The sequence below is a fragment of the Podarcis gaigeae genome (genome assembly GCF_964106915.1).
Source record: "Podarcis gaigeae genome assembly, chromosome: 18".
NCBI lineage: Eukaryota > Metazoa > Chordata > Lepidosauria > Squamata > Lacertidae > Podarcis > Podarcis gaigeae.
In genome coordinates, this window is record NC_139696.1 from 9,974,097 (window position 1) to 10,001,835 (window position 27,739).

At 49.5% G+C, this 27,739-nt stretch overlaps 1 protein-coding gene and 1 long non-coding RNA gene across 2 annotated transcripts in view; one reads left to right on the plus strand and one right to left on the minus strand.

The window, feature by feature from the left end:
• LOC310835911 overlaps positions 1–27,739 on the plus strand; it is a 155,597-nt gene that overhangs the window by 22,330 nt on the left and 105,528 nt on the right. The window lies entirely within an intron of this gene.
• Positions 26,258–27,739, minus strand: part of USHBP1 (USH1 protein network component harmonin binding protein 1) — a 34,898-nt gene continuing 33,416 nt past the window's right edge. The window contains exon 15 of the mRNA XM_083720860.1: positions 26,258–26,963. Coding sequence (XP_083576986.1) covers positions 26,795–26,963 — 169 coding nt within the window. The 3' untranslated portion in view covers positions 26,258–26,794. The remainder of the gene's footprint in view (positions 26,964–27,739) is intronic.

Consider the following 27,739-nt stretch of genomic DNA (forward strand, 5'->3'; position numbering starts at 1 on the left):
AGTCGCTGGTGATTGCCTGGAAGAAACTGTAACCAAAGTGCAAGCCGTCTCTCTATATTTTTGTTTCTTGCTTTATTTAATAGATAATAGCTAGCCAGTCTCAGCAGGAGATGGGGAGACTTGAACCCAGCACCAGACAAAGCAGGGGCTGTGCCGCTGAGTCTCAGCAAGAAAGCAAAGCCCTCTGATGTTTACGGCTGCAAGTCTTTGCTGGGGAAGCCAGAGACTGAACCAAGGACCTTCTGCACACATCCGGTTGACGCTCCAACACTGAGCCACGACCTATCCCCTGTTCACACATTACCTGGCACACACTGCAATATGTGCAGTCCACAGACAGCCCTGTATGCCTCTAAAACGCCTGCAAGAACAAGTGGGACCGCAACCACAGGTGTTTTCAAACACAGGTTTAATGTTTTTTTTAGCGTAGAACAAGCATGCACATTTTTGTGCCTACCTAGAATCAAAGAATCGTAGCGTAGGAAGGGACCCGAGGGTCATCTAGTCCAACCCTCTTTTTGCGCAACGTGGGGCTCAAACTCACGGCCCTGAGATTAAGAGCGTTGTTTGGGAGGCCTGCCTCGGATCTCATTTGCCAAAGCTGGCCTTAAGAACGTAGTCCAGCATGGATGGCTATGATGTTTATATGTATATGGCGCCGATCTGACTGGGGTGCCCCAGCCACTCAGGGCGGCTTCCAACAAATTAGACATGTTGAGCACAGCAAAACATCAAACATTAAAAACTCTCTGTCTTCTAAAAGCCAGATAGTTATTTATTTCCTTGACATCCGTTGGGAGGGCATTGAAGGGTAATATAATTATTATTATTATTATTATTATTATTATTATTATTATTATTATTTATTTGTACCCCGCCCATCTGGCTGGGTTTCCCCAGCCACTCTGGGCTGTTTCCAGCAAAGATTAAAAATACATTAAAATATCACACATTAAAAACTTTCCTGAACAGGGCTGCCTTCAGATGTCTTCTAAAAGTCTGGTACTTGTTCTTCTCTTTGACATCTGGTGGGAGGGCGTTCCACAGGGCAGGCACCACTACCGAGAAGGCCCTCTGCCTGGTTCCCTGTAGCTTTCCTTCTCGCAATGAGGGAACCGCCAGAAGGCCCTCGGCGCTGGACCTCAGCGTCCGGGCAGAATGATGGGGATGGAGACGCTCCTTCAGGTATACTGGGCCGAGGCCATTTAAGGCTTTAAAGGTCAGCACCAACACTTTGAATTGTGCTCGGAAACGTACTGGGAGCCAATGTAGGTCTTTCAAGACCAGTGTTATGTGGTCTTGGCGGCCGCCCCCAGTCACCAGTCTAGCTGCCGCATTCTGGATTAGTTGTAGTTTCCAAGGTCACCTTCAAAGGTAGCCCCATGTAGAGCGCATGGCAGTAGTCCAAGCGGGAGATAACCAGAGCATGCACCACTCTGGCGAGACAGTCCGCGGGCTGGTAGGGTCTCATCCTGTGTACCAGGTGGAGCTGGTAGACAGCTGCCCTGGATACAGAATTGACCTGCACCTCCATGGACAGCGGTGAGTCCAAAATGACTCCCAGGCTGTGCACCTAGTCCTTCGGGGGGCACAGTTACCCCATTCAGGACCAGGGAGTCCTCCACACCTTTTCGCCCCCTGTCCCCCAAGAACAGTACTTGGGGGTATGGAAGGATGTTCTTAGGTGGAACAAAGCACCTGAGCAGGTGGGATGCGAACTGGCAGAAAGGTTGTTGGACAAGGTCACCCAGGCCACTGTTTGGCATGGATGAAAAAGGGTTCCCCGCCTGTGAGTGTGTACGTATAATTGCTCTGTCTCCCTGCAGCCATTCTTGCGGCGATCAATTAAGGCCCGCATTGATTGGCCTGGGGTTGTCTCCCCGTCCAGGAGGCCAGACAAGGCCAGACGAGCCAAACACATCCCTGGGGACTCGTGGCGGGGAGCGGCCTGTCATTCCACCACCTGGTGACAAGCCCCCGTAGAACTCTGCTGCTCTTCCCGACACACAAACACACAGACTTGCACCTTAATGATTAATAATGAAAACCCTGACTCAGCAGCACAAATATAACACGGGGGACAGCTGGCTTACTCGCAGGACATATGAAAAGGATCTAGGGGTCTTGGTGGACCACAAGCTTAAAGTAAAGGTAAAGGGACCCCTGACCGTTAGGTCCAGTCGTGGCCGACTCTGGGGTTGCGGCGCTCATCTCGCTTTATTGGCCGAGGGAGCCGGAGTACAGCTTCTGGGTCATGTGGCCAGCAGGACTAAGCCGCTTCTGGCGAACCAGAGCAGCGCATGGAAGCGCTGTTTACCTTCCCGCCGGAACGGTACCTATTTATCTGCTTGCACGTTGACGTGCTTTCAAACTGCTAGGTTGGCAGGAGCCGGGACCGAGCAACAGGAGCTCACCCCGTTGCGGGGATTCGAACCGCCAACCTTCTGATCAGCAAGCCCTAGGCTCTATGGTTTAGACCACAGCGCCACCCGCAAGCTTACCATGAGTCAACAGTTTGATGCAGCAGCAAAAAAAAGCTAATGCTATTCTAGGCTTCATCAACAGAAGTCTAGTGTCCACATCAAGGGAAGTAATAGTACTACTCTGCCTTGGTCAGACCACATCTGGAGTCCTGTGTCCAGTTCTGGGTGCCATAATTTAGGAAGGATGTTGACAAGCTGGAAGGTGTGCAGAGGAGGGCAACCAAGATGATCAGGGGTCTGGAAACCAAGCCTTATGAAGAACGGTTGAAGGAGCTGAGTATGTTTAGCCTGGAAAAGAAGAGACTGAGAGGAGATATGAGAGCCATCTTCAACCAATTCAAGGGCTGTCGGATGGAAGATGGAGCAATATTATTTCCTCCTGCTCTGGAGAATCAGTGGCTTCTAGTTTACAAAAAAGGAGATTCTGACTCAACATCAGGAAGGATTTTCTGACAGTAAGAGCTGTTTGACAGCTGGAACGGTTTCCCTAAGAAGGTGAAGGACTCTCCTTCCTTGGTGGTTTTTAAGCAGAGGTTGGGTGGCCATCTGTCACAGATGCTTGAGCTGAGATTCCTGCGTTGCCGGGGGTTGGACTCGATGACCCTCAGGGGTCCCTTCCAACTCTAAAATTCTGTGATTCCACCCAACCATAGTGCATTAGCGGCAGATTTATTCTGGACCATCCACATATAATTCTGCTTGATTCATTGTTCTGTGATGCTTCCCCAATTTTATTGTGCTCTTAGTAAAGTAAAGTAAAGGGACCCCTGACTGTTAGGTCCAGTCGTGGCCGACTCTGGGGTTGCGGCGCTCATCTCGCTTTACTGGCCGGGGGAACTGGCGTACAGTTTCCAGGTCATGTGGCCACCTTGACTGAGCCGCTTCTGGCGAACCAGAGCAGCGCACGGAAACGCCGTTTACCTTCCCACCGGAGTGGTACCTATTTATCTACTTGCACTTTGATGTGCTTTTGAACTGCTAGGTTGGCAGGAGCTGGGACCAAGCAACGGGAGCTCACCCCGTCGCAGGGATTCAAACCGCCGACCTTCTGATCACCAAGCCCTGGGCTCTGTGGTTTAACCCACAGCGCCACCCGCATCCCTTGCTCTTGCGATACACCCCAACAAAATCCGGAGACACATATGAAGTATATAAGGAAGAGGGAATTAGCCGTACTAGACAATATGGGAGTCGATGATGGTTTTCAGGGTGGGGAGTGCACCTAACCAGTTCGCCCCACGCATTCCTTGCCTTCCCAAGCACTTTTCCTTCTGAGCTCATCCATTTCCCACAAAAACATCTGAGCCACTTCCTGGACTCTATATTTCTTTTCCCCTGGCATATATAAGTATTTGCTCATCCGCCTCTCGGAGGAAAAACCCGCGGCTGGGAAACAGACGAGGTCAACAGTCTGCTGAGTCAGGGGGAAAATAAATAAATCTGGAGGCGTGGGCAGCCCAGACAAAAGGAGGGCTGGGCCAGCCATGCGCCCAACGCCTCCAAAACGTAAATTTTAAAGATTCCCTGTCAGCTCAACCCAGAAGCCTCTGCTTCTTGCAGAGGGAGGGGGGGAGTGACCTCTGTGCTGGCTTCAGATTCTGGAGGGAGATCTGGGCAGCCCTGAAGTCAGTTAAGACTTTAAGGTGGTCATATTAAGGTAGCCTCTGAGGAAAGGCCAGATGTTTTCTAGGGTGTGTGCAACATGGCAACGTGACATTGACACACGCACACACACTCCCGCTTTTGGGGACACCCTTGATGCTTCCAGTTAAAGTAGAAAATTCCTATAGGCACTTTCTTACAGACGTTGCATAGCTAGATTGAACAAAGTTCGGTCTCTGAATAAAGGAGTGTCCTGCATTCCACCTAAAGCAACTATTTATGCAGATCCATGAGGACCAGAATCTTACTCTGCTTTTAGGGGAATGGCCAGAGCTTGGTGGCAGAGCTCAAACTTTGCATGTAAAAAGTTCCATCCATAATGACATTTCTGGTTATCTCCCGCCTGGACTACTGCAATGTGTGACTGGGAGCGGCCGCCGAGACCACATAACGCCGGTCTTGAAAGACTTACATTGGCTCCTGGTACATTTCCAAGCACAATTCAAAGTGTTGGTGCTGACCTTGAAAGCCCTAAACAGCCTCAGTCCAGTAGACCTGAAGGAGCGTCTCCACCCCCATCGTTCTGCCCGGACGCTGAGGTCCAGCGCCGAGGGCCTTCTGGCGGTTCCCTCGCTACGAGAAGCCAAGTTACAGGGAACCAGGCAGAGGGCCTTCTCGGTGGTGGCGCCTGCCCTGTGGAACTCCCTCCTACCAGATGTCAAAGAGAACAACAACTACCAGACTTTTAGAAGACATCTGAAGGCAGCCCTGTTTAGGGAAGCTTTTAATGTTTGATGTATCATAGTATTTTAATATTTTGTTGGAAGCTGCCCAGGGTGGCTGGGGAGACCCAGCCAGATGGGAGGGGTATAAATAAATAATTTATTATTATTATTATTATTATTATTATTATTATTATTATTATTACTAATGCAGATCAATGAGGACCAGAATCTTACTCTGCCTTTAGGGGAATGGCCAGAGCTTGGCGGCAGAGCTCACACTTTGCATGTAAAAAGTTCCATCCCTAATGAAATTTCGAAGCTGGGATGGAAACAAGTGTGATACAGCTGGGGGGGCGGTTTGGGGGGGCGAAGCTTTTTTTTTAATAAATATTTATTAATTTTTTTTGTAAAAAAAATACATAGATAATAAACAACATTGCTTATATCATAACATAATTTCATATCTTGTTTAGACTTCCTCACGTCTCCTGCTCCCACTTACATTGTTGAGAAGTTTTTTCAAGCAAATTATCATCTTGTTTACAATCTTATATCCACTCTTTTAAGTATAGTCTAACGATTCTCCAAAAGGTTTGTATTTTCCTTGATCTCACTTATCATCAAATTCCAATCTAATTTAGTGGTGGCCAATTATTTATGATCAAGCATCCTTCTTAACATTTGGGGGGGCGAAGCTAATGCTATTCTAAACTGCATTCACAGCAGTCTAGTGTCCAGATCAGGGGAAGTCATAGGTAAAGGTAAAGGTACCCCTGCCCGTACGGGCCAGTCTTGACAGACTCTGGGGTTGTGCGCCCATCTCACTCAAGAGGCCAGGGGCCAGCGCTGTCCGGAGACACTTCCGGGTCACGTGGCCAGCGTGACAAAGCTGCATCTGGCGAGCCAGAGCCGCACACGGAAACGCTGTTTACCTTCCCGCTGGTAAGCGGTCCCTATTTATCTACTTGCACCCGGAGGTGCTTTCGAACTGCTAGGTTGGCAGGCGCTGGGACCGAACGACGGGAGCGCACCCCGCCGCAGGGATTCGAACCGCCGACCTTTCGATCGGCAAATCCTAGGCGCTGAGGCTTTAACCCACAGCGCCACCTGCGTCCCCCGGGGGGAAGTCATAGTGCTGCGCTATTTTGCCTTGGTCAGACCACACCTGGAGTCCTGTGTCCAGTTCAGGGCACCACAATAGAAGAAGAAGAAGAAGAAGAAGAAGAAGAAGAAGAAGAAGAAGAAGAGGAGTTTGGATTTGATATCCCGCCTTTCACTCCCTTTAAGGAGTCTCAAAGCGGCTAGCAATCTCCTTTCCCTTCCTCCCCCACAACAAACACTCTGTGGGGTGAGTGGGGCTGAGAGACTTCAAAGAAGTGTGACTGGCCCAAGGTCACCCAGCAGCTGCATGTGGAGGAGTGGAGACTCGAACCCGGTCCCCCAGATTACGAGACTACCACTCTTAACCACTACACCACATGTTGACAAGGTGTGCAGAGGAGGGCGACCAAGATGATCAAGGGTCTTGAAAGCAAGCCTGATGAGGAATGGTTGAAGGAGCTGAAGTATGTTTAGCCTGGAAAAGAGGACATTGGGGATCCTTACAATTCTATGATTGTAGGTAATGGTGATGTGCTGGTCCCGTGGGTTGCCCAAGTGCCGAGGTCCAAGTCCGGTCCGTGGTCAAAGGTGCAACGTGGAGGCAGTCCGTAGTAGCTGAAGCTGGGTTCAGGGCAGGGAGTCGGGTGAAGCCAGGAACAGGCATACAAGCAGGGAGCCAGGGCAGGGCAGGAGCTCCAGCAGGTAAGCAGGACAGGGTGCAGACAGGAACTAGCAACCAACAATATTGCTCCCACAACTTGGGACTGGGGCGGGCTGGCTTTTATTTGCCCCGAGGCATAGGGCGGCCCCAATCCTCTGGTGACTCGCCTCTCCTGGCCTGGAGGCCAGGAACTGCAGGAACTTAGTTCCCTCCGCCTCTCTGCCCTGAGCCTCTGCAGCTCAGGAGAGGCTGAAGGGTGACCCAGAGGCAACCTCACCTTCCCCTGATGGGGCTGAGAGTGGAGCACCTGCAGGCAATGGGTCCTCCATCACCTCAGGAGCCAGAGCAGACTCAGCTGATGCCTGCACCTGAGGACCCATCACAGGTGAGGACCCTTCAGGCTCAGGCGCCAGCTGGTTCTGGAGGCGGGGAATCCTGTGCAGGTTGGGATCCCTCGGGTTCAGCATCCGAGTCCGAATCCCAGGCCATCACAGGTGAGGCCTGTGGGTCGGTGGTTTCTCTAAGGGCCCTGCCCAATGAGGCCTTCATGATTCATACAAATTCACCCTTGATTGATCGGCTGCATATCCTGTCTTTCCTCTAAGGAAAGGGGGCGTACATACATAGTTCTTCCCACTCTGTCTTCTTAACAACCCTGTGAGGTTGGCCAGGCTGAGAGTGAGTGAGTGGCTGGCCGGCCCAAGGCCACACCAAGTGAGCGTCATGGCTGAGGGGGGGGGATTCGAACCATGGGCCCTCCCAGGTCCTGGTCTGACATGCAGCGGAAGCTCCTCACTCACTGAGGGTGTGACACCCATCGGCTCCCCTCACCTGGTTTATATGTATACAGTGGTACCCTCGGGTTACAGATGCTTCAGGTTACAGACGCTTCAGGTTGCAGACTCCGCTAACCCAGAAATATCACAACTTTGCTTCAGGATGAGAACAGAAATCGTGCGGCGGCAGTGGGAGGCCCCATTAGCTAAAGTGGTACCTCAGGTTAAGAACAGTTTCAGCTTAAGTACGGACCTCCAGAACGAATTAAGTTCTTAATTTGCAAACAAAACATATATCTCAAAGTCACCACAATTTCTGCCGTGTCTTGATTCTCAATGAAAACATGAACATCTGGAACCCCTTGGAATCTTGTCCTTGCTTGGCAGAGGTTGGGAGTTGGTGTGCCACCTTTAAAACTAATTTGGACACAAGTCTGCAAAATTATTCCTCCTCCTCTTCTCCTTCTCTCTCTCTCTCTCTCTCTCTCTCTCTCTCATCATAGAGTTGGAAGAGACCACCAGGGCCATTGAGTCCAACCCCCTGCCAAGCAGGAAACACCATCAGAGCACTCCTGACATATGGCTGCTTAAAAACCTCCAAAGAAGGAGACTCCACCACACTCCTTGGCAGCAAATTCCACTGTCAAACAGCTCTTACTGTCAGGAAGATCTTCCTCATGTTTAGGTGGAATCTTCTTTCTTGTAGTTTGGATCCATTGCTCCGTGTCCGCTTCTCTGGAGCAGCAGAAAACAACCTTTCTCCCTCCTCTATGTGACATCCTTTTATATATTTGAACCTGGCTATCATATCACCCCTTCACCTCCTCTTCTCCAGGCTAAACATGCCCAGCTCCCTTAGCCGTTCCTCATAAGGCATCGTTTCCAGGCCTTTGACCATTGTGTGTGTGTGTGTGTGTGTGTGTGTGTGTGTGTGTGTGCTGTATAGATGAGTCAGAAAAATGACACATACTTTTGTGGACTTTCACACCAACTCCCAAATTCTTGCGCATTGCTGGAGAGGAATCTCACCACCACCTGCTGTCAACATTGCATTGATTTTACGGCCTTACCCACGATGGCCCTGCCAGTTGCTTGACCCACACTTAAGAGGCTTAAAGGAATACAGTGGTACCTCGGGTTACATATGCTTCAGGTTACAGACTCCACTGACCCAGAAATAGTACCTCAGGTTAAGAACTTTGCTTCAGGATGAGAACAGAAATCGTGCTGTGGTGGCGCGGTGGCAGCGGGAGGCCCCATTAGCTAAAGTGGTGCCTCAGGTTAAGAACAGTTTCAGGTTAAGAACGGACCTTTCTATTACCGCTGTAATAGAAACATAGAATTGTGGAGTTGGAAGGGACCCCCGGGGTCATCTAGTCCAACCCGCTGCAATTCAGCATCCAGGACAGATAATAATAATAATAATAATAATAATAATAATAATAATAATAATAATTTATTATTTGTACCCCGCCCATCTGGCTGGGTTTCCCCAGCCACTCTGGGCGGCTTCCAACAAAGATGAAGGATACACTAAAATGTCACATATTAAAAACTTCCCTGAACAGGGCTGCCTTCAGATGTCTTCTGAATGTCAGGTAGATGTTTATCGCTTTGACATCTGATGGGAGGGCGTTCCACAGGGCAGGCGCCACCACCGAGAAGGCCCTCTGCCTGGTTCCCTGTAACTTGGCCTCTCACAGTGAGGGAACCGCCAGAAGGCCCTCGGCGCTGGACCTCAGTGTCTGGGCAGAACGATGGGGGTGGAGACGCTCCTTCAGTCATCCAACTTCTGCTTAAAAACCTCAAGGGAAAGGCAGTCCACAACCTTCTGAGGGAGACCGTTCCACTGCTGAACAGCTCTTACTGTCAGAAAGGTTTTCTGTATATTGAGGTGGAATCTCCTTTCTTGTAACTCAAAGCCTTGGGTTCGAGTCCCACCTTCCAGAACAGGAGAAAACAAGCTTGCTCCATCATCCATGTGACAGACCTTGAGATATTTGAAGATGGCTCTCATATCTCCTCCCGGCTAAACTTACCCAACTCCCTCAACCGTTCCTCATAAGGCTGTTTTCCAGACCCTTGGTCATCTTGGTTGGTCATCTTGGTGGCTCCCCTCTGCACATATTCTACCTTGTCAACATCCTTCTTGGATTGCGGTGCCCGGAAATGGACACAGGAATCCAGGTGTGGTTAGACCAAGGAAGAACAGAGCAGAACTATTACTCTCTACAATATAGAGAATGCGCTACAAAATACTTCTAAGCCAGCTCTGGTGCAGTGGACCAAGGCATCCTGTCTCCATCAGTGCACAGCCTTCAGGAGCGACTTGGATGTTTCAGCAGCCACCCTCTGCAGGAATAAATCTTGTGCATCTGTGTTGGAAGGGATGGAGGCAACTGTCTTCCACCAAGTGCCATCTAGCTCAGAAATGGAAGCAGGATGGTGTATAAATGCCCCAATAACACTGTGCAAATAATATTCTGCATGCATAATATTTTTATTATGTACCGGTAATTTGTGTTTTTCCTACAGTGCTACCTCGGGTTAAGAACTTAATTCGTTCCGGAGGTCCGTTCTTAACCTGAAACTGTTCTTAACCTGAGGTACCACTTTAGCTAATGGGGCCTCCTGCTGCCGCCGCGCTGCCGGAGCACGATTTCCGTTCTCATCCTGAAGCAAAGTTCTTAACCCGAGGTACTATTTCTGGGTTAGCGGAGTCTGTAACCTGAAGCGTATGTAACCTGAGGTACCACTGTATTGCGGTTTTATGCTCTAACCGCCCTGAGACCTGTGGGTCTTGGGCAATGTACAAATTAATGAATAAGCAAAGAAGTGATCAGAAGTCATCCTGGAAAAGACCCTGATGCTGGGAAAGATGGAGGGCGCAAGGAGAAGGGGATGACGGAGGACAAGATGGTTGGATAGTGTTCTCGAAGCTACCAGAATGAGTTTGACCAAACTGCGGGAGGCAGTGGAAGACAGAAGTGCCTGGTGTGCTCTGGTCCAGGGGGTCACGAAGAGGCGGACACGACTAAATAACAAAACAACAATCAAATAATTGATGCTTTTAAATTTTGGTGCTGGGGGAGACTCTTGAGAGTCCCATGGACTGCAAGAAGATCAAACCTCTCCATTCTGAAGGAAATCAGCCCTGAGTGCTCACTGGAAGGACAGATCCTGAAGCTGAGGCTCCAAGACTTTGGCCACCTCATGAGAAGAGAAGACTCCCTGGAAAAGACCCTGATGTTGGGAAAGATGGAGGGCACAAGGAGAAGGGGACAACAGAGGACGAGATGGTGGGACAGTGTTCTCGAAGCTACAAACATGAGTCTGACCAAACTGCAGGAGGCAGTGGAAGACAGGAGTGCTTGGCGTGCTCTGGTCCAGGGGGTCACGAAGAGTTGGACACGACTAAACAACAAATTAATAACAATTCATTATTATGAATTGGAGCTCCGTTGGTTAGTACATGGCGCTGATAATGCCAATGTTGCAGGTTCGATCCCCGTACGGGACAGCAGCATATTCCTGCATGGCAGAGGGTTGGACTAGATGATCCCAGGTCCCCATACGATTCTACGATCCTATGAAATACACAGAGGGGAAAAGACACCGAAGGACAGTGACCACGGAGATTTCCAAGACTGAAGGAGCCTCGGGGAGATTTGTTTCCACAGCAGCAATGCCACGGCCACTTCTTTCTGGAGAATTCTGCTGGAAGAGCATAGCAGGGGGGGGCTGGGGGGCACCCCTACCCCACCTCCACCCCCACCCCCCAGCATCTGGCTGTTCTCCTCACAGCCTTGCCAGCGTCTGATTTATGACTCTCTCCCTCTCCTTCCCACTCCTTTCCCATCGCAGAAGCTGCGCCACAAAGGAGGGATATCGGATCTGTCCGCTGCAAGCCCAGTTGCCCCACCCCCACCCCAAGACTCTCCCCCCTCCCTGGCCAGACGCCCTATTTGTTTTGACATCTCTTATCCAGCTGGCGAAGGGCGTTTGATCTCTGAAGGAATTTGGGGGCTCCTCTGCCCTAGCCTGCTTGGCTGGATTCAGAGATACAAAAAAGGCCTCTCGGCCGTGTCCCCCCCCCCCTCAATGCTCCATCCTTGTTGTTATTTTGGCTTTCAAACAGGTCTGCATTCTCTCACTACCCACCCCCAACCCAGTCCCCTCAATCTCCAGCTTTTCGTCATTTCATGCATGGAAGGACACAATTTCATGGGTCTCCTTCAGGCCCCTGCCTATTTTCTGCTTTGGAAGACAAGATGTGGGGAACCAGGTCATTTTTAAGACACTGTGTGGCCCCAGTAAATCCCACTTCTGACACCAAATTTAAAGGAAACTGGTTTTGGCAGACCACCTTGTGCCTGTCACTTCCTGGGACTCTCACTGGGAATTCAAGCCTCACTGCAGACAGAAAACCAGCTTATCTTTTATATCTCAGTGTTGCCCCAATAAATTCCATCCCACTTCTAACACCAGCTCTAAGGAAAACTGGTCCTAGTGGGCCAACTCATGCCTGCTACTTCCTGGCATATCACAGAGAACGAAAGCTTAGCTGCAGAACGGAAACCAGGTTGTTTATTGATGTCCTGGTGTGGCTCAGATAAATTTTATCCCACTTCTCAAACCACTAAAAGGGAAATTGGCTGTGCTGAAGCGCCTTATGTCTGCCAATTCAAGTTTAGGTAGATGAAGGATAGATTTGAAGGTTCTTTAAGTTGTTTTAAAAAAAAAACATGCAGAGAGGCACTCAGATTAGTGGCGCCTTCAGAGGTTCTGAATCGGACTTTAAGACGTAAGATAAAGTTGGCAGAGAATGGATGTTCTGCTTTGGGCCCAAGTGAAGAGTTCAGATCTGGAAGAGCAGATGGTAGCATGGGGAAATTGGGCAAAGTCTACGTTACAGCAATGTGCAGCAAGGTCTGGGTTGAGGCAAGTCAGCGGCTGAGGGGAGGCAAATGTTTTCAGGTCCAGCGGTACCTTGGACAGCTCCAGCAGAGCAGAGCTCAGGTGTTGTTTCAGCACCAGCCAGTCTCCGACTGAACCTTAAATAGGAGTTGTAGCTCCGCCTTCTGGGGGAGGGCTCTCCATTTTAAGGGCCCCACCCTTCTCCATGGACCCCCTCCACAGGAAAGTGGCAACACGAGAATGGGGTCTTTTCATTGGTGGCACCTCCCGCTTGCAGAATGCTCTCCCCAGGGAAGCTTGCCTGGTGCCATCGTTACATATCGTCAGGAGCCAGGCAAAAACATTTATTTGCAGCTGAGACTATGTTTTTAATCATCTGTTGCCTCCTTCAGTGGGCAGGATGTTTTCTTCCTGCTTTAAAAAAAATAGGTGGTGGGGGGACTCTCTGGTCCTGAATGGGGTAACTGTGCCCCTGAAGGACCAGGTGTGCAGTCTGGGGGTCATTTTGGACTCACAGCTGTCCATGGAGGTGCAGGTCAGTTCTGTATCCAGAGCAGCTGTTTACCAGCTCCATCTGGTATGCAGGCTGAGACCCTACCTGCCTGCTCCCTGTCTCACCAGTATAGTGCATGCCCTGGTTATCTCCCACTTGGACTACTGCCATGCGCTCTACATGGGGCTGCCTTTGAAGGTCCAGAATGTGGCAGCTAGACTGATGACTGCAAGAAGCTGTCGGGACCATATAACACCGGTACTAAAGGATCTTCATTGGCTCCAGCTTTGTTTCCAAGCACAATCCAAAGTGTTGGTGCTGACCCTTAAAGACCTAAACAGCCTCCGTCCTGAGGTCCAGCTCTGAGGGTCTTCTGCTGGTTCCCTCACTGCGAGAAGGGACCCAGGCAGAGGTGGTGGCGCCCTCCCTGTGGAACGCCCTCCAGTCAGATGTCAAAGAGATGAACAACTATACGACTTTCAGAAGACATCTCAAGGCAGCCCTGTATAGCAAAGTTTTTAATGGTTGATATTTTATTGTGTTTTTAATATTTCGTTGGGATCCGCCCACACTGGATCTCTTATAATGGCAATGGTGCCCAACTGAGAGGTGCAGGAACCAAGCTCTGGCTGAAAAAAGTTCTTCTACTTTCAGCAGCCAGAAGAATCATAGCCAGACACTGGAGAGACCTGTCAGGAGTAAGCATGGACCAATGGGACCAAATAGCATGGGAAACAGCCTTACTAGAAAAATTAACCAATAAACTGAAACTGACACAGGGAAAAATAGAAGAAGACGCCTTCAACCCAGTATGGCTCCTCTTTATCACACACACAGCCCAACAAGACAGTGACAAAAATTCACCAACAGCATACAAATCAATATGGCTAACCTGATCCAAAACACCCACCCACCCCACTCGCACATGAAAACAAAGACCACCACAGCCAACCGCAAATGAACAGCCACACCCTGGGCCAGGGTTTCTCAACCTGTGGGTCCCCAGATGTTGTTGGACTACAACTCCCATCATCCCTGAGCTCTGGCCTTGCTAGCTAGGGGTGATGGGAGTTGTAGTTCAACAACATCTGGGGACTCACAGGTTGAGAGAGGCTGCCCTAGGCCAACCCCAACTCTCTCACCACCAAAGGAACACAAGCGAACAGCAGAGAATCTGCACAAGCAACGCTGACACCAAACCCTACATGTACAGTGATACCTTGGCTTAATAACTTAATTTGTTCCAGAGATCCGTACTTAACCTGAAACTGTTCTTAACCTGAAGCACCACTTTAGCTAATGGGGCCTCCTGCTGCTGCCACACCGCAAAGCACAATTTCTGTTCTCATCCTGAAGCAAAGTTCTTAACCCGAGGTACTATTTCTGGGTTAGCAAAGTCTGTAACCTGAAGCACCTGTAACCTGAGGTACCACTGTAGTAAGTAAAATAGAAACATTGCCACCTGACCCCACCCATCTTCCCCCCCCTTCCCCCTTTTCTTCTTAATGTCTCAACAAATGAAACCGATTTGTAAAAATGTTACATGGGGGGGGGAATACGAGAAAGAGACATTGCACACACTTTTGTAAATCAACAAAATCTTAAATTTTAAAAAAGTTGTTGTTGTTGTGATTATAATTATCTCTTTTAATATGCATTATAAAATGAAACAATAAATCTCACTCACACCCCACACACACTGCCTCTCATCCGTCACATTCAGGGGACCCCACAGCACACTTAACACACACACCCCCGGCAGGGGAAAAAGTCATTTCTGTTGCAACACAGAGGATTCAGTCACTCATGGCTTTCCAGGATGCAAGAATATTTCAGCTGCTTGGAGGAGTTTGGGAGGAGAGAAAGAGAGAGGCCCTCATTCCAGCAGCAGTTCCAAAGTTTGAACTCGCCCGCTCCCCCACCCTTGCCTCTTTCTCCATCGCGTGTGGCGACCTCTGCCCTCTCGCCTTGCCAGCGGAGTTGCCATTTGACCTTCCTGGACTCTGGAACGCAGGCGAAGGGAGGGGGTGAGAGGCAGGCAATAAGGGAGGGGGCACCCACCCACTGGGCTGGGCAGTTGTGTAGAAACATCTGTTCAGATGTTGCCAAGCAGGGGAAGTTGCTGGGTGGGGGGGTGGACACACCAGGCACTAGGACGAGGAATGGCAAGTAGCCTGCACCCCTCTGCAGAACAAGGCCTGCCAATGCCCAGGTTTCCTTTTGCAAAATGGGCTCGTCGGGGAGCAGAAAGACAGACTCAAAAGCCCCGTCTGCACCATCATGCCTCTTTTGACAGCCGTAGTTTCCCCCAAGGAACCACGGGAACTGTAGTTAGTCCAGGGTGCTGAGGGTTCTTAGGAGACCCTTAAAGGTAAAGGGACCCCTGACCATTAGGTCCAGTCGTGACCGACTCTGGGGTTGCGGCGCTCATCTCGCTTTATTGGCCGAGGGAGCCGGCGTACAACTTCCAGGTCATGTGGCCAGCATGACTAAGCCGCTTCTGGCAAACCAGAGCAGCGCACGGATACGCCGTTTGCCTTCCCGCCGGAGCGAGACCTATTTATCTACTTGCACTTTGATGTGCTTTCAAACTGCTAGGTTGGCAGGAGCAGGAACCGAGCAACGGGAGCTCACCCCATCACAGGGATTCGAACCTCTGACCTTCTGATCGGCAAGTCCTAGGCTCTGTGGTTTAACCCACAGCGCCACCTGCATCCCTTAGGAGACCCTTAGGAGGGTTCGTAGTGCCCTCCAACAGCTACAGTTCCCAGAATGGTTTAATACCTGGATTTGGAAAAATACTGGTTTGCAAAAGACAGGATGGTTGGCTTTTAATACTATATTTAGCTGCAGGACAGGGAACCGGAAATATTTCTCTCTTTTTCCCTCTCTTTCTCTTCTTTCACTTTTTAAGTTTCTTCCTTCTGCCCCTGTTCCTTTTCAGACTAAGTACTGTAGCTGTTTTATTTCAGTGGGATGTTATTATTAGAGACTCTCCCGGTGTCCCTATTTTCCAGGGGCAGTGCCAGATTCACTGAAGCCATCCCAGTTTCTGATCTAATCCAGGAATGTCCCTCTTTCCTCAGGATGTCCCCATTTTCATCGGGAAAATGTTGGAGGGTCTGGAGTTATGCGACCCCCGAGCCAAGGAGATAAGTAACTATACAACCTTCAGAAGACATCTGAAGGCAGCCCTGGGCAGGGAAGTTTTTTCATATTTCATGTTTCCTTATGTTTTTTTATCTGTTGGAAGCTGCACAAAGTGGCTACAGCAACCCAGTCAAATGAGCAGGGTATAAATAAAAAAAATATTATTAGTATTATTTTCATTGGACAAATGCTGGAGGCGTTCCCAGTCCTACCAGAAAGAAATCCTCGCTCTTTAAGGTGACCCATCAGTGTTTGTATTGGGGGGGGGCACAATTAAAGGGCATCCCACACAAGGACTTGGGGCCTTTTTGTGGGCTCCTCCACCCTTATTCAGAATAGGATTCCTCGCAAGAAAAGGGAAAAGTTGACAGCTATGAAGAGCAGAAGCTGGGTGGGGGGGACTGGTCGCCCTCCCCCTTTTCCACCGCAAACCCCTTTTCATCAGCGCCCCCCCTCCTCGCTCAAGCTTGACCTCCCCACACAAAGCTCTTGCCCCCAATTTGAATCAGAAAAGGGAGCTGGAGCAGAGAGCAGTGACCTTCAACCTGGGGGTCAAACCCTCCATCCCGCCTGTCAGGATGGGGCGGGGGGGGGGGAGACCCAGGCCACGTTCCCCTGGGAAACCTACTGCGGAGAGGGGGGTGTTGTTTGGGGAGGGGGGAGAAGGGGCCTGGGGATTGGGGGAGGAAGGGCAATGGGGAAGTAACCCCCCCCAGCCTCCTTCCATCCCTCGCCAAAGGCAGGATGTGGGGAATGGGGATGGATCGAGTGGGGGGAGGGAATGCAACAAGCCCCCAAGGATTGGTGGCTGTCCTGTCTGAGCTGGGGAGTCCGCAGGGAGCCTGGCTTCTGCAGAGGGGGTGGAATGAGGGATCGCTGGGGGGTGGGACAGACAGACAGATAGCCGGAGGGGCAGGGATCAATCATGTGTGCCCATGTGGCCGATGTCTAGGGGAGGGAGGGAGACAAAGGAGCGCTGTGCAAATTAGAGGAGGGGCAGATATCTGGGGAATGGAGGGGGTTGGGAATGCAGAGACCGGAGACCCCCAAAGAGATAGAGGAAGACATACAGTAAACATGGCTCTTGGATCAGTCCAATGGCCCACCTAGTCACAGAATGGTAGAGTTGGAATAATTATAATAATAATAATTTGTTATTTATACCCCGCCCATCTGGCTGGGCTTCCCCAGCCACTCTGGGCGGCTTCCAACAAAGTATTAAAATACAGTGGTCTGTTAAACATTAAAAGCTTCCCTAAACAGGGCTGCCTTTAGATGTCTTCTAAAAGTCTGGTAGTTGTTCTTCTCTTTGACATCTGGTGGGAGGGTGTTCCACAGGGCGGGCGCCACCACCGAGAAGGCCCTCTGCCTGGTTCCCTGTAACTTGGCTTCTCGGAGCAAGGGAACCCCCAGAAGGCCCTTGGCGCTGGATCTCAGTGTCCAGGCAGAATGATGGGGGTGGAGACACTTGTTCAGGAAGGGACCACCGAGGGTGATAAAGTCCATCCAGTTGGGCAAGAATCTCAACTCAAGCATCCATGACAGATGGCTATCCAACATCTGCTTAAAAACCTCCAAGGAAGGACAGTCTACAACTTTCTGAGGGGGAACCGTTCCACTGTCAAAAGGGTCTTGCAGTGGTAGAAAGTTCTTCCGAATGTTTTGTCGCAATCTCCTTTCTTGTCACGGGTTCGAGTCCTACCCTCCAGAGCAGGAGGAAACAAGCTGGTTCCCCCTTCTACATGACAGCCCCTTGAGATATTTGAAGGTGGCTCTCAGTCTCCTCTTTCCCAGGCTAGACATCCGCAGCAAATTCTTCTCACAGTGGCCAAAGAGATGTCTGCAGAAAATCAGGAAGCAGGATTCGAACCCTCTCCCGTTCCATGGCTTCTGGCAAGTGACCCTCAATCCAGCTCTCTGGTCACAGCACCACGCTGGATCTTCAGCATAGCTAAGAGAGCCATTAAGGCGTCATGATTAGAGCGTCAGGCTAGGTCCTGGAGATTAGGGTTCAACCCCCCCATTTGGACATGAAGCTCATTGGGTGAAGCCAATCACTGCCTTTCAGCCTAACCTACCTCACAGGGTTGTTGTGGGGGCTAAAGAGGGTTGCCATACGCCTGGAATTCCCCAGAAATTGCCAGGATCCGACCGTCGGAAACAGTGTCCCGTCGGAAATCGCTGAAATGTCCCGGAAAATCCGGAGGGATGGCAACCCATGTCGTAAGTGTTGATTTTGACGGATTTCAATAAAAATAGCTCAAAAAATTATATTTAGTTAGGGTTTTGGGGGGAGAGGAAGCTCAAATATGGCAACCTTGGGGCTAAATGAGGAGGAACGAACCATGAGACCACCTGGAGTTCTTTGGAAAGGAAGGGCGAGGTATGAATGCAAGTGAACAAACAAGAGTCAGAGCTCAAGGAGCTCAAGTTCAGTGTGGCAGGAACTCTCGGCCAGGAGCCAGCCAGCAGCAAATCACACCATGCAAGTACAATCGGCACAGATGCAGAGCAGCTCATGCCCATGGATCAGTTGCTGAAGATGAAAGTCCCTGCCTCCCCACATCCGTCTAAGTTCCCTGCTTTCCAGGGTTTGCCCCAAGCAATCAGAGACTACGCCTGCCTGCAGCCAACCTATCCTCCGCCCTTTTCATGTCTCTCCTGGTTCTGGGAGACCAGCGGGGAGGGGAGTTGGTTGCAGCAGAGAGAGATAAAACTTTATTCGCATTAGCCAATGGCCATAGCAACAGTAAAACATTACAGTATACGCAGAAAAGGAAATCTGGTATAAGAGCACAATTTAAAGTCCTGAATCAGCTGTCAGTTAGTGGCCCTTATTCTGATTGCCACCTTTGCTGTTATCTGCTCATTTTGATCTGATAGAAGAAAGGACATTGTGGCAGTGGCTGAGCGCCCTGGGATGGTTAGTACGAGTGGGGAGATATTCTTGTTCCTCAGGTCTTTGTAGAGAGTACAGGACAGGAGGACGTGTGCCGCTGTTTCGGTGCTACCGTCTCCACAGGGGCAAAGACGTTCCTCAGGTGGGATCTTTTGGAATCGACCCTCAAGTACCGCAGACGGCAAAACATCCAGTCTTGCAAGTGTAAAAGCACCTCTGTATTTTGGGATAATAAGTTTGTGCAGGTATGGGGCCAGAGAATCAAAACGGAGAGGTGGAAACTGAACGTACCAAGGGCAGAATTTCCTTATAGTGGCCAGGTTGTTCTGATGCTCAATATCTTTTAGACGTTGACCAGTTAGACTGCTTGCTTTAGTGGGGCCCATAGTGAGTAGGTGTTGTGGGGAGAGGCCACAAGAGGGAAGTTTTTGATAGACGGTTTTAAGCCAGGCACTTTTATGGGAGTCTTGAAGTACTAGGGATAGTAAACCAAGGGGGATTTGAGTTTAGGCGGAGCCAGGAGTTAAGAGTGGTTTAAGTCCGTACTTCTACTGATGGGAGACTTGCCTCCAGTCTCAATTATGCGTTTGGGACGCATGGCGGTACAGAAAATATCCTGGTTGCAGCAGGATGGGGAGACATCTGAGACTTTTTACCAGCCAGACTTCCTCTCTGCCTCCTGGCCTCCCTCCTCTCTTGCTTCAGCTTCTGCCTCCGATTCTGGACTGCTCTCTGCCACAGACTCTCCCCGCTCACTAAACCCTGTTGCCTCCTCAGCTTCCACCACATCCTCTTCTCAGTCTTCTCCCTCTCCCTACTCATTGTCTCCCCACTTCCTATCCCTGGGCTCTGAGCCTTCTCCCCTTGGGGATTCCCCGGCTGGTTCCTCCCACCATTCCACTCACCCAGCGGTTCCCTCTCCCAGCCTCGGTCTTCTGACCTGCAGTATGGGTATAATGGGCCTGCGGTGCCTTGTTGCAGGATTGCAGCGCTGCACATAACTGCTTGGAACACTTTAAGTTCTTTTAAGTTACAGGTGTTAAGTCGCTGAAACCGGTTTAATCTGCAAGGATATAATCCAGGCAGCTGTTCCCAATACAGTCCCTCCAGCTGAGTTTTTCCTGAGCCAAGAGGGAGAAACGGTGCTCTTTGCTGCTCTCGGGCAATGGCAAAGTTAAGCCTTGCTGGCATTTTTGCACCTTCCCTCAGAAACGAAATCTAACCCACTCCCGCTCTTGCCACAAGCCCTGCTCTCTGTAGACCATCAAGGGGGGGGGGATGGTTCACCACACAATAATGTCCCACGCATGCACACAAACACACACACACACACGCTTCCCTGCCCACATTTCCATCTGAAAGCCACGCCATCCTCGAATCAGCTGCCCTTTGACACTTGGACCCTGGCTGGCGACAATGAAAAGCTTCAAAGAATGTTTGCAGGAAGGAAAATTAATAGCTTTTCGTCCCGTCCCCCCTTCTCTCCTCGAAGATGGATTTCTCTAGCCCCCCCTAGCCAAACAGAGGGAGTGTCAAGAAAACATGACCGGCAGCCAGATTCCATCCTAACATGCAGGGATGATGGTCTGTGGGCGATTTCCCCCTGTACGCACTGTTCATCCATGTATAATTCCATCTCCCCCAATCCAAATCTCTCCTCCTCCTCCTCATGCATTCCTTTCCCAAAAGCCACCTAACCATTCTACCTTCCCAGGCGATGCAAAAGTTTACAACTGCCCTGGGAATTCGGAAAAGGCCAACAAATTTTCGGTTTTCTCTGTTTGGTTTTGATTAATAAATAAATGAGGATTTGCAAATGCAAGAAAAAAAAAGGAGGCGAGGGTATTTCATGGCCTACAGAAACGTCCTGGAGAGACACAGAGTTTTGCCAACGCCATCGTGCAATGCCTTGCAAAATTCAACAAAGGCAAAACAACACAAAGATGAAGCATTTATGAGGCCTGACAGCCAGGAATTTCTCATCCAGCCTTTCGTAACATCAGCAGCCGGGGGAAAGAGTGTTGAATTTTACATTTCCTTAAGGAAGCAGTTAATTTTATTTTATAAACGATACTTTTATTATGCTGATCATTATTGATTCTTTGTCGTCGTTTAAAATAATCACCTGCCCAGAGTTCCCTTTAAAAAACGTGGCATTAATGTTAAAGCAGAATTTTAGAAACAGTTTTGCAATTGCAAAACTTAGAAGCTGCACCTCAAGGGTGGAAAGGCAAAGGAAAGGGAGCTGCGTCATCAAATAATAATAATAATAATAATAATAATAATAATAATAATACCCTGCCCATCTAACAGGGTTTCCCCAGCCACTCTGGGCAGCTTCCAACATATATAAATAAAACACTAAACTTTAAAAAACGTCCCTATACAGGGCTGTCTTCAAATGTCTTCTAAAGGTTGACTAGTTACTCATATCCTTGGCTCAGTGATCGCATAACTCCAGACCAGGCACCCCCAAACTCAGCCCTCCAGATATTTTGGGACTACAATTCCCATCATCCCTGACCGCTGGTACTGTTAGCTAGGGATGATGGGAGTTGTAGTCCCAAAACATCTGGAGGGCCAAGTTTGGGGATGTGTGCTCCAGAACATCCAACATTTCACTGATGAAAATAGGGAAAGCAGGATGTTCTGCGATCAAATCCTAGAACGCGGGTGGCGCTGTGGGTTAAACCACAGAGCCTAGCACTTGCCGATCAAAAGGTCGGCGGTTTGAATCCCTGTGACGGGGTGAGCTCCCGTTGCTCAGTCCCTGCTCCTGCCCACCTAGCCGGCTCCCTCGGCCAGGAAAGCGAGATGAGCGCCACAACCCCAGAGTCGTCCGCAACCAGACCTAACGGTCAGGGGTAAAAAGTAAAGGGACCCCTGACCATTAGGTCCAGTCGTGGCCGACTCTGGGGTTGCTCAGGTTGCTTTATTGGCCGAGGGAGCCGGCATACAGCTTCCGGGTCATGTGGCCAGCAGGTCTAAGCCGCTTCTGGCCAACCAGAGCAGCACACGGAAACGCCGTTTACCTTCCCGCCAGAGCGGTACCTATTTATCTACTTGCGCTTGGATGTGCTTTCAAACTGCTAGGTTGGCAGGAGCAGGGACCACCCTGTTGTGGGGATTCGAACCGCCAACCTTCTGGTCGCCAAGCCCAAGAGGCTCTGTGGTTTAATCCACAGCGCCACCCGCGTCCCAACGGTCGGGGTACCTTTACCTTTTAAGGGAAAGCAGGACATTCCGGGATCAATTCAGAAACCGGGATGGCTTTTGTAAATCCGGTTCTGTCCCTAGAAAATAGGGACACCAGGTTACCCCTGTAGGCCACTGGAACACCCTAAATTAGATTGCAATAAAGAAGAAGTATATTTTATTCTTATTATTACATTTCTGAAAGCCCCTGAGCGATCAAGGGCTTCAAGCAGGGAGAGTAGAGTCCTCCTGTCTTGACATCTGCGTTACACTGCCACACCCAGGGGAGACGGACAGAGACATATTGACTCCCTTAATAATGCAGGGGGCTCAGGCTGCCTGCGAGGCTTAAAGTAGAAGCAGAGAATCGTGGAGTTGGAAGGGACCCCTGAAGGTAATTTAGCTCAACCCGCACAATGCAGGAATGACTCACAGGACTGGAGGGGGGCGAAAAAGGAGCGCCAGAGGGAGAAAGCCTTTTGCAGTCAAAAAGAGGGGAAGGGCATTTCTGAAATGATACTCTCGCAATCATCCTCTGTGCCATTTGTCCCCCCCCCCCCTTTAACATGACAGCCCTTGAGATATTTAAAGATGGTTTTCCTATCTCCTCTCAGTCTCCTCTTTTCCAGGTGGTGCTGTGGTTTAAACCACTGAGCCTAGGACTTGCAGATCAGAAGGTCGGTGGTTCGAATCCCCGCCACGGGGTGAGCTCCCGTTGCTCAGTCCCTGCTCCTGCCAACCTAGCAGTTTGAAAGCACCTCAAAGTGCAAGTAGATAAATAGGTACCGCTCCGGCGGGATGGTAAACGGCGTTTCCGTGCGCTGCTCTGGTTCACCAGAAGCAGCTTAGTCCTGCTGGCCACATGACCCGGAAGCTCCCTCGGCCAATAAAGCGAGATGAGCGCCGCAACCCCAGAGTCGGCCACAATTGGACCTAATGGTCAGGGGTCCCTTTACCTTTAGCTTTACCTCCTATCTCCTCTCAGTCTCCTCTTTTCCAGGCTAAACATACCCAGCTTCCTTCAACCGTTCCTCATCAGGCTTGCCTTCCAGACCTCCAAAATGTGAATCAGGAATGTTTTGAGAATGTGAAATATCCCTTTCGGCTGAAAGGCAGTCCCTATCGTGAGATCTTAAACAGGCTTTCCCAAGACCTTCATCCTGCTCCTACTCCGCCCTCCCACAACCCCCCCCACCCCTTCACTCTCGGCCTGACCTCCAGATTTTGGGGGTGGGGGGGGGAGAGCTTGACCCCTGCTATCAGATTCCCTATATTTGGGTGTGTACATGGAATTTTAATTAGCATAAGATAAATCAGCCCGGAAGGGGGGAATCGAGTCTAGCAGCGTGGGAGGAGGGGACAGAAAGGCAGACTGGGGTTTTTTTTGGGGGGGTCAGTATGGCCACGACCCCTGGATTTGGTCCCCAGCCAGGAGTCTGGTTTCGAAAACCTCTCCTTTGTGGGGGTCACTGACTCCGTTGTCTAGCGAATATTTATCAAACCCCTGCCTCTCACCTTTGATCTTGCTGACAGCGGTGAACATTTTTTTTCAAAAAAGAGGGTTGTTTTTTGGGGGGGAGAAGGGGGTTGTCCGAGAATTCAGATGATAAGGGTCAGGAGCTATGAAGGGAGGCTAAGGGTGAGCTCCTAGGAAGCAAGAAGAAAGAAAATCAAACCAAGGGTTTGATTGATTTATATATTGTTTTTTATTATTTTCTCTAGACTTCAGTGTTTTATTTGCATCGAGTCTCATCCGGCAAAGCTTGACGCACAGTAGAAAAATGGACCTAAGGCAGTCGTTTGTCATGGATGCTTTTGTTGAGATTCCTGCGTGGCAGGGGGTTGGAATAGATGGCCCCTGGAGGTCCCTTGCAACTACACAATTTCTATGATTCTAGAATTCTAGCGCCTACTCTAAGTAGGACTTAGGCCTGCATTTGTGTGTGTGTGTGTTTTTTAAGCCTGCTTTTTCTCAGTATGGTTGCCAGAGAAATAAATTCACAGTGGCAGAAGGGGAGGGCACCAACAATGCAGATGTACTGTTAGAACTGTTTTGTGTGATGTTAAAAGAAAATCATAGAAACATAGTGTTGGAAGGGACCCAAAGGTCATCTAGCCCAACCCGCTGAAATGCAGGAATCTTTCGCCCAACATGGGTCTCGAACCCACAACCCTGAGATTTAAAATCTCACGCTCTTCCAACTGGTATTTCTGTATTTGCCAACGTTTGTGCGGTTTTATTTCTCTGTCTTCGCTTGCCGACTCTTGATTGCAAATCGCTACGGGATTCACACGTTCAGTAAACCTGAATCTCTATGTCCTCATCAGCAACCTCAATCTTTGGTTCTTGGTTAACTACTGGATTGCGTAGAAGGTTGTTCACACTCTGATGGGATTCATTCAAGGCCCATTCATTAAAATGCTTAAAAACCCATTGACTTCAGTAGGTCTACATGGAGTATGACTCTTGTGCAAAGGCGCCCCCTGGTGGATGTCAGCAGTCTGGCCTCTTCCTCCTCCTCTCTTTATTATTATTATTTATTGAATTTATATACAGTGGTGCCTCGCAAGACGAAATTAATCTGTTCCGTGAGGCTCTTCGTATAGCGGTTTTTTCGTCTTGCGAAGCAAGCCCATTGACAGCTTAGCGGATTAGTGCTATTAGCGGTTTAGCGGCTTTTAGCGGATCAGCTGTTAAGCGGCTTAGCGGCTTAGGAAAAGGGGGGGGGAAGGGGAAAAACCCCGCAGGAACTCGCAAGACATTTTCGTCTTGCGAAGCAAGCCCATAGGGAAATTCGTTTTGCGAAGCGCCTCCAAAACGGAAAACCCTTTCGTCTAGCGGGTTTTCCGTCTTGTGAGGCGTTCGTCTTGCGGGGCACCACTGTACTTTTATACCCGGAGGTCTCGAGGCGGTTCAGAGAACAAAATCAAAACATAAATCCACAAAATATATAATCAAAATAAAAACAACAACCCAATAACTCCCTCCACCCCCATTATGAATCTCCTGTGAAGTTTATACAGTGGTACCTCTGGTTGCAAACAGGATCCGTTCCGGAGGCCCGTTCGCAACATGAAAGTTATTTTATTTAATAATTTTTATTGGAATTTTATTTACAACATAATATAAACCCCCCCACCCTACCCCCAATACACAACCCACCCTCATTAAACGTGAACATAACATACAATGAGCATAACATACAACAATACAAACAACCAAATAAAAGACTTCCTTTATCCTGTATCTGGCCTCCTTATTTACTTCTTATAAACTGTACCCTTAATGAATAATTATTAAGATTTTTCTAATTATAACTTACCGGTAAATATCCACAAAGTCTCCTGCAGACATTAATCGACACAAGTCCAGGTATGTATTTTAGGGCACTGTTTTCTCTGCATTTTCCCCATGCTTTTTGAAACTCTTGTGTAGTGTGATCTCTAATTGCCTCTGTTAATCTAGCCAGTTCAATATATTCTATCAGTTTGTCTTGCATTCCTTTTTTGTTGGCACAGTTTCTTTTTTTCCAGTTTTTAGCAATTGGGATCCTTGCCGCTCCTGTGGCATAGAGGAATATTTTCTGATCTTCTCTTGCTATACCTGTGTCCATTCAGATGTCTTCAATAATAATAATAATAATAATTGTATTTATACCTCGCCCTTCTGGTTCAAAAACCGGGCTCAGGGCAGCTAACAACAAATTTAAAACACTTTAAAACACTTAATTATAAAAGCAGCATAAAATACAGTATAAAAATATGAACAACAATAAAATTCAAAAATCAATTAGATAATCCCCAGGGCTAGCTGGCTAATTGGTCCTACTTGGGCCAGCGAGGAGGCCAGGGGAAAATTAGCTGTGGGGTCTCAGAGCGGGTGATCTTCATAAAAGGGGGAGGGAAGAGAAGGGAAATAGGAGAACAGGCTGAATTCAAAGGCCAGGCGGAATATCTCTGTCTTACAAGCCCTGCGGAAGGAGGTTAAATCCTGCAGGGCCCTGGTCTCCTGGGACAGAGCATTCCACCAGGTCGGAGCCATCACTGAAAAGGCCCTGGCCCTGGTGGAGGAGAGTCTGACTTCCTTAGGGCCTCTAAACGATGGTTATTTATGGACCTTAAGGTCCTCTGCGGGGCAGACCAGGGGAGGTAGTTGTTTAGCGACTTATCTCCTTGGCTCGGGGGACGCATAACTCCAGACCCTCCAACATTTCTCCAATGGAAATAGGGACCACAGTTCTGGAAGGACACTGACAAACTGGAACGTGTCCAGAGGAGGGCAACCAAAATGGTCAAAGGCCTGGAAACGATGCCTTATGAGGAACGGCTAAGGGAGCTGGGCATGTTTAGCCTGGAGAAGAGGAGGTTAAGGGGTGATATGATAGCCATGTTCAAATATATAAAAGGATGTCACATAGAGGAGGGAGAAAGGTTGTTTTCTGCTGCTCCAGAGAAGCGGACATGGAGCAATGGATCCAAACTACAAGAAAGAAGATTCCACCTAAACATTAGGAAGAACTTCCTGACAGTAAGAGCTGTTTGACAGTGGAATTTGCTGCCAAGGAGTGTGCTGGAGTCTCCTTCCTTGGAGGTCTTTAAGCAGAGGCTTGACAACCATATGTCAGGAGTGCTCTGATGGTGTTTCCTGCTTGGCAGGGGGTTGGACTCGATGGCCCTTGGGGTCTCTTCCAACTCTAGGATTCTATGATTCTATGTGTTTAAATGCCCTTTCCCCCTCCTCTCCCGACAGGACAGGGAGCCCCCTGCCCTCCCTTCCTGAGCAAGGCTTGTGCTAAGTAGAGGCTGGGCTGCTCACTCTGCCCTCCAAACCGCGGAGGGTTCGCACCAGCGACTGCAACTGCCCAGCTTGGCGTTGACCCATCAGACTGATCTGCGTCTCCAGCTGGTGCAACTGGGCTTCCTGCTTCTTGCGGCCGTTCTGGTAGGCGAGGACGAGGGCGCTGGAGGGGAAGGGGAAACGGAGAAAACGGTGGAGCCAGACGGGATGGCGTTTTATTATTATTATTATTATTATTATTATTATTATTATTATTATTATTATTTATTTGTACCCCGCCCATCTGGCTGGGCCTCCCCAGCCACTCTGGGCGGCTTCCAACAAAGGTTAAAAATACCGTATTTTTTGCTCTATAAGACTCACTTTTTCCCTCCTAAAAAGTAAGGGGAAATGTGTGTGCGTCTTATGGAGCGAATGCAGGCTGCACAGCTATCCCAGAAGCCAGAACAGCAAGAGGGATCGCTGCTTTCTCTGCGCAGCGATCCCTCTTGCTGTTCTGGCTTCTGGAATTCAGAATATTTTTTTCCTTGCTTTCCTCCTCCAAAAACTAGGTGCGTCTTGTGGTCTGGTGCATCTTATAGAGCAAAAAATACGGTACATTAAAATGTCACACATTAATAACTTCCCTGAACACGGCTGCCTTCAGATGTCTTCTAAATGTCAGGTAGTTGTTGCTCTCTTTGACATCTGGTGGGAGGGCATTCCACAGGGCGGGTGCCACCACCGAGAAGGCCCTCTGCCTGGTTACCTGTAACTTGGCTTCTCGCAGTGAGGGACCCGCCAGAAGGCCCTCGGTGCTGGACCTCAGTGTTTAGCTCAGCATGGTCCGCCCTGGCCAGCAGCATGAGCTCTCTGCGGTTTCAGGGAGGGCGTCTTTCTCCCCACCCCCACCTGGGACCTTCTGCAAGCAAAGCAGGTGTCCCACAGCTAAGCTGCAAC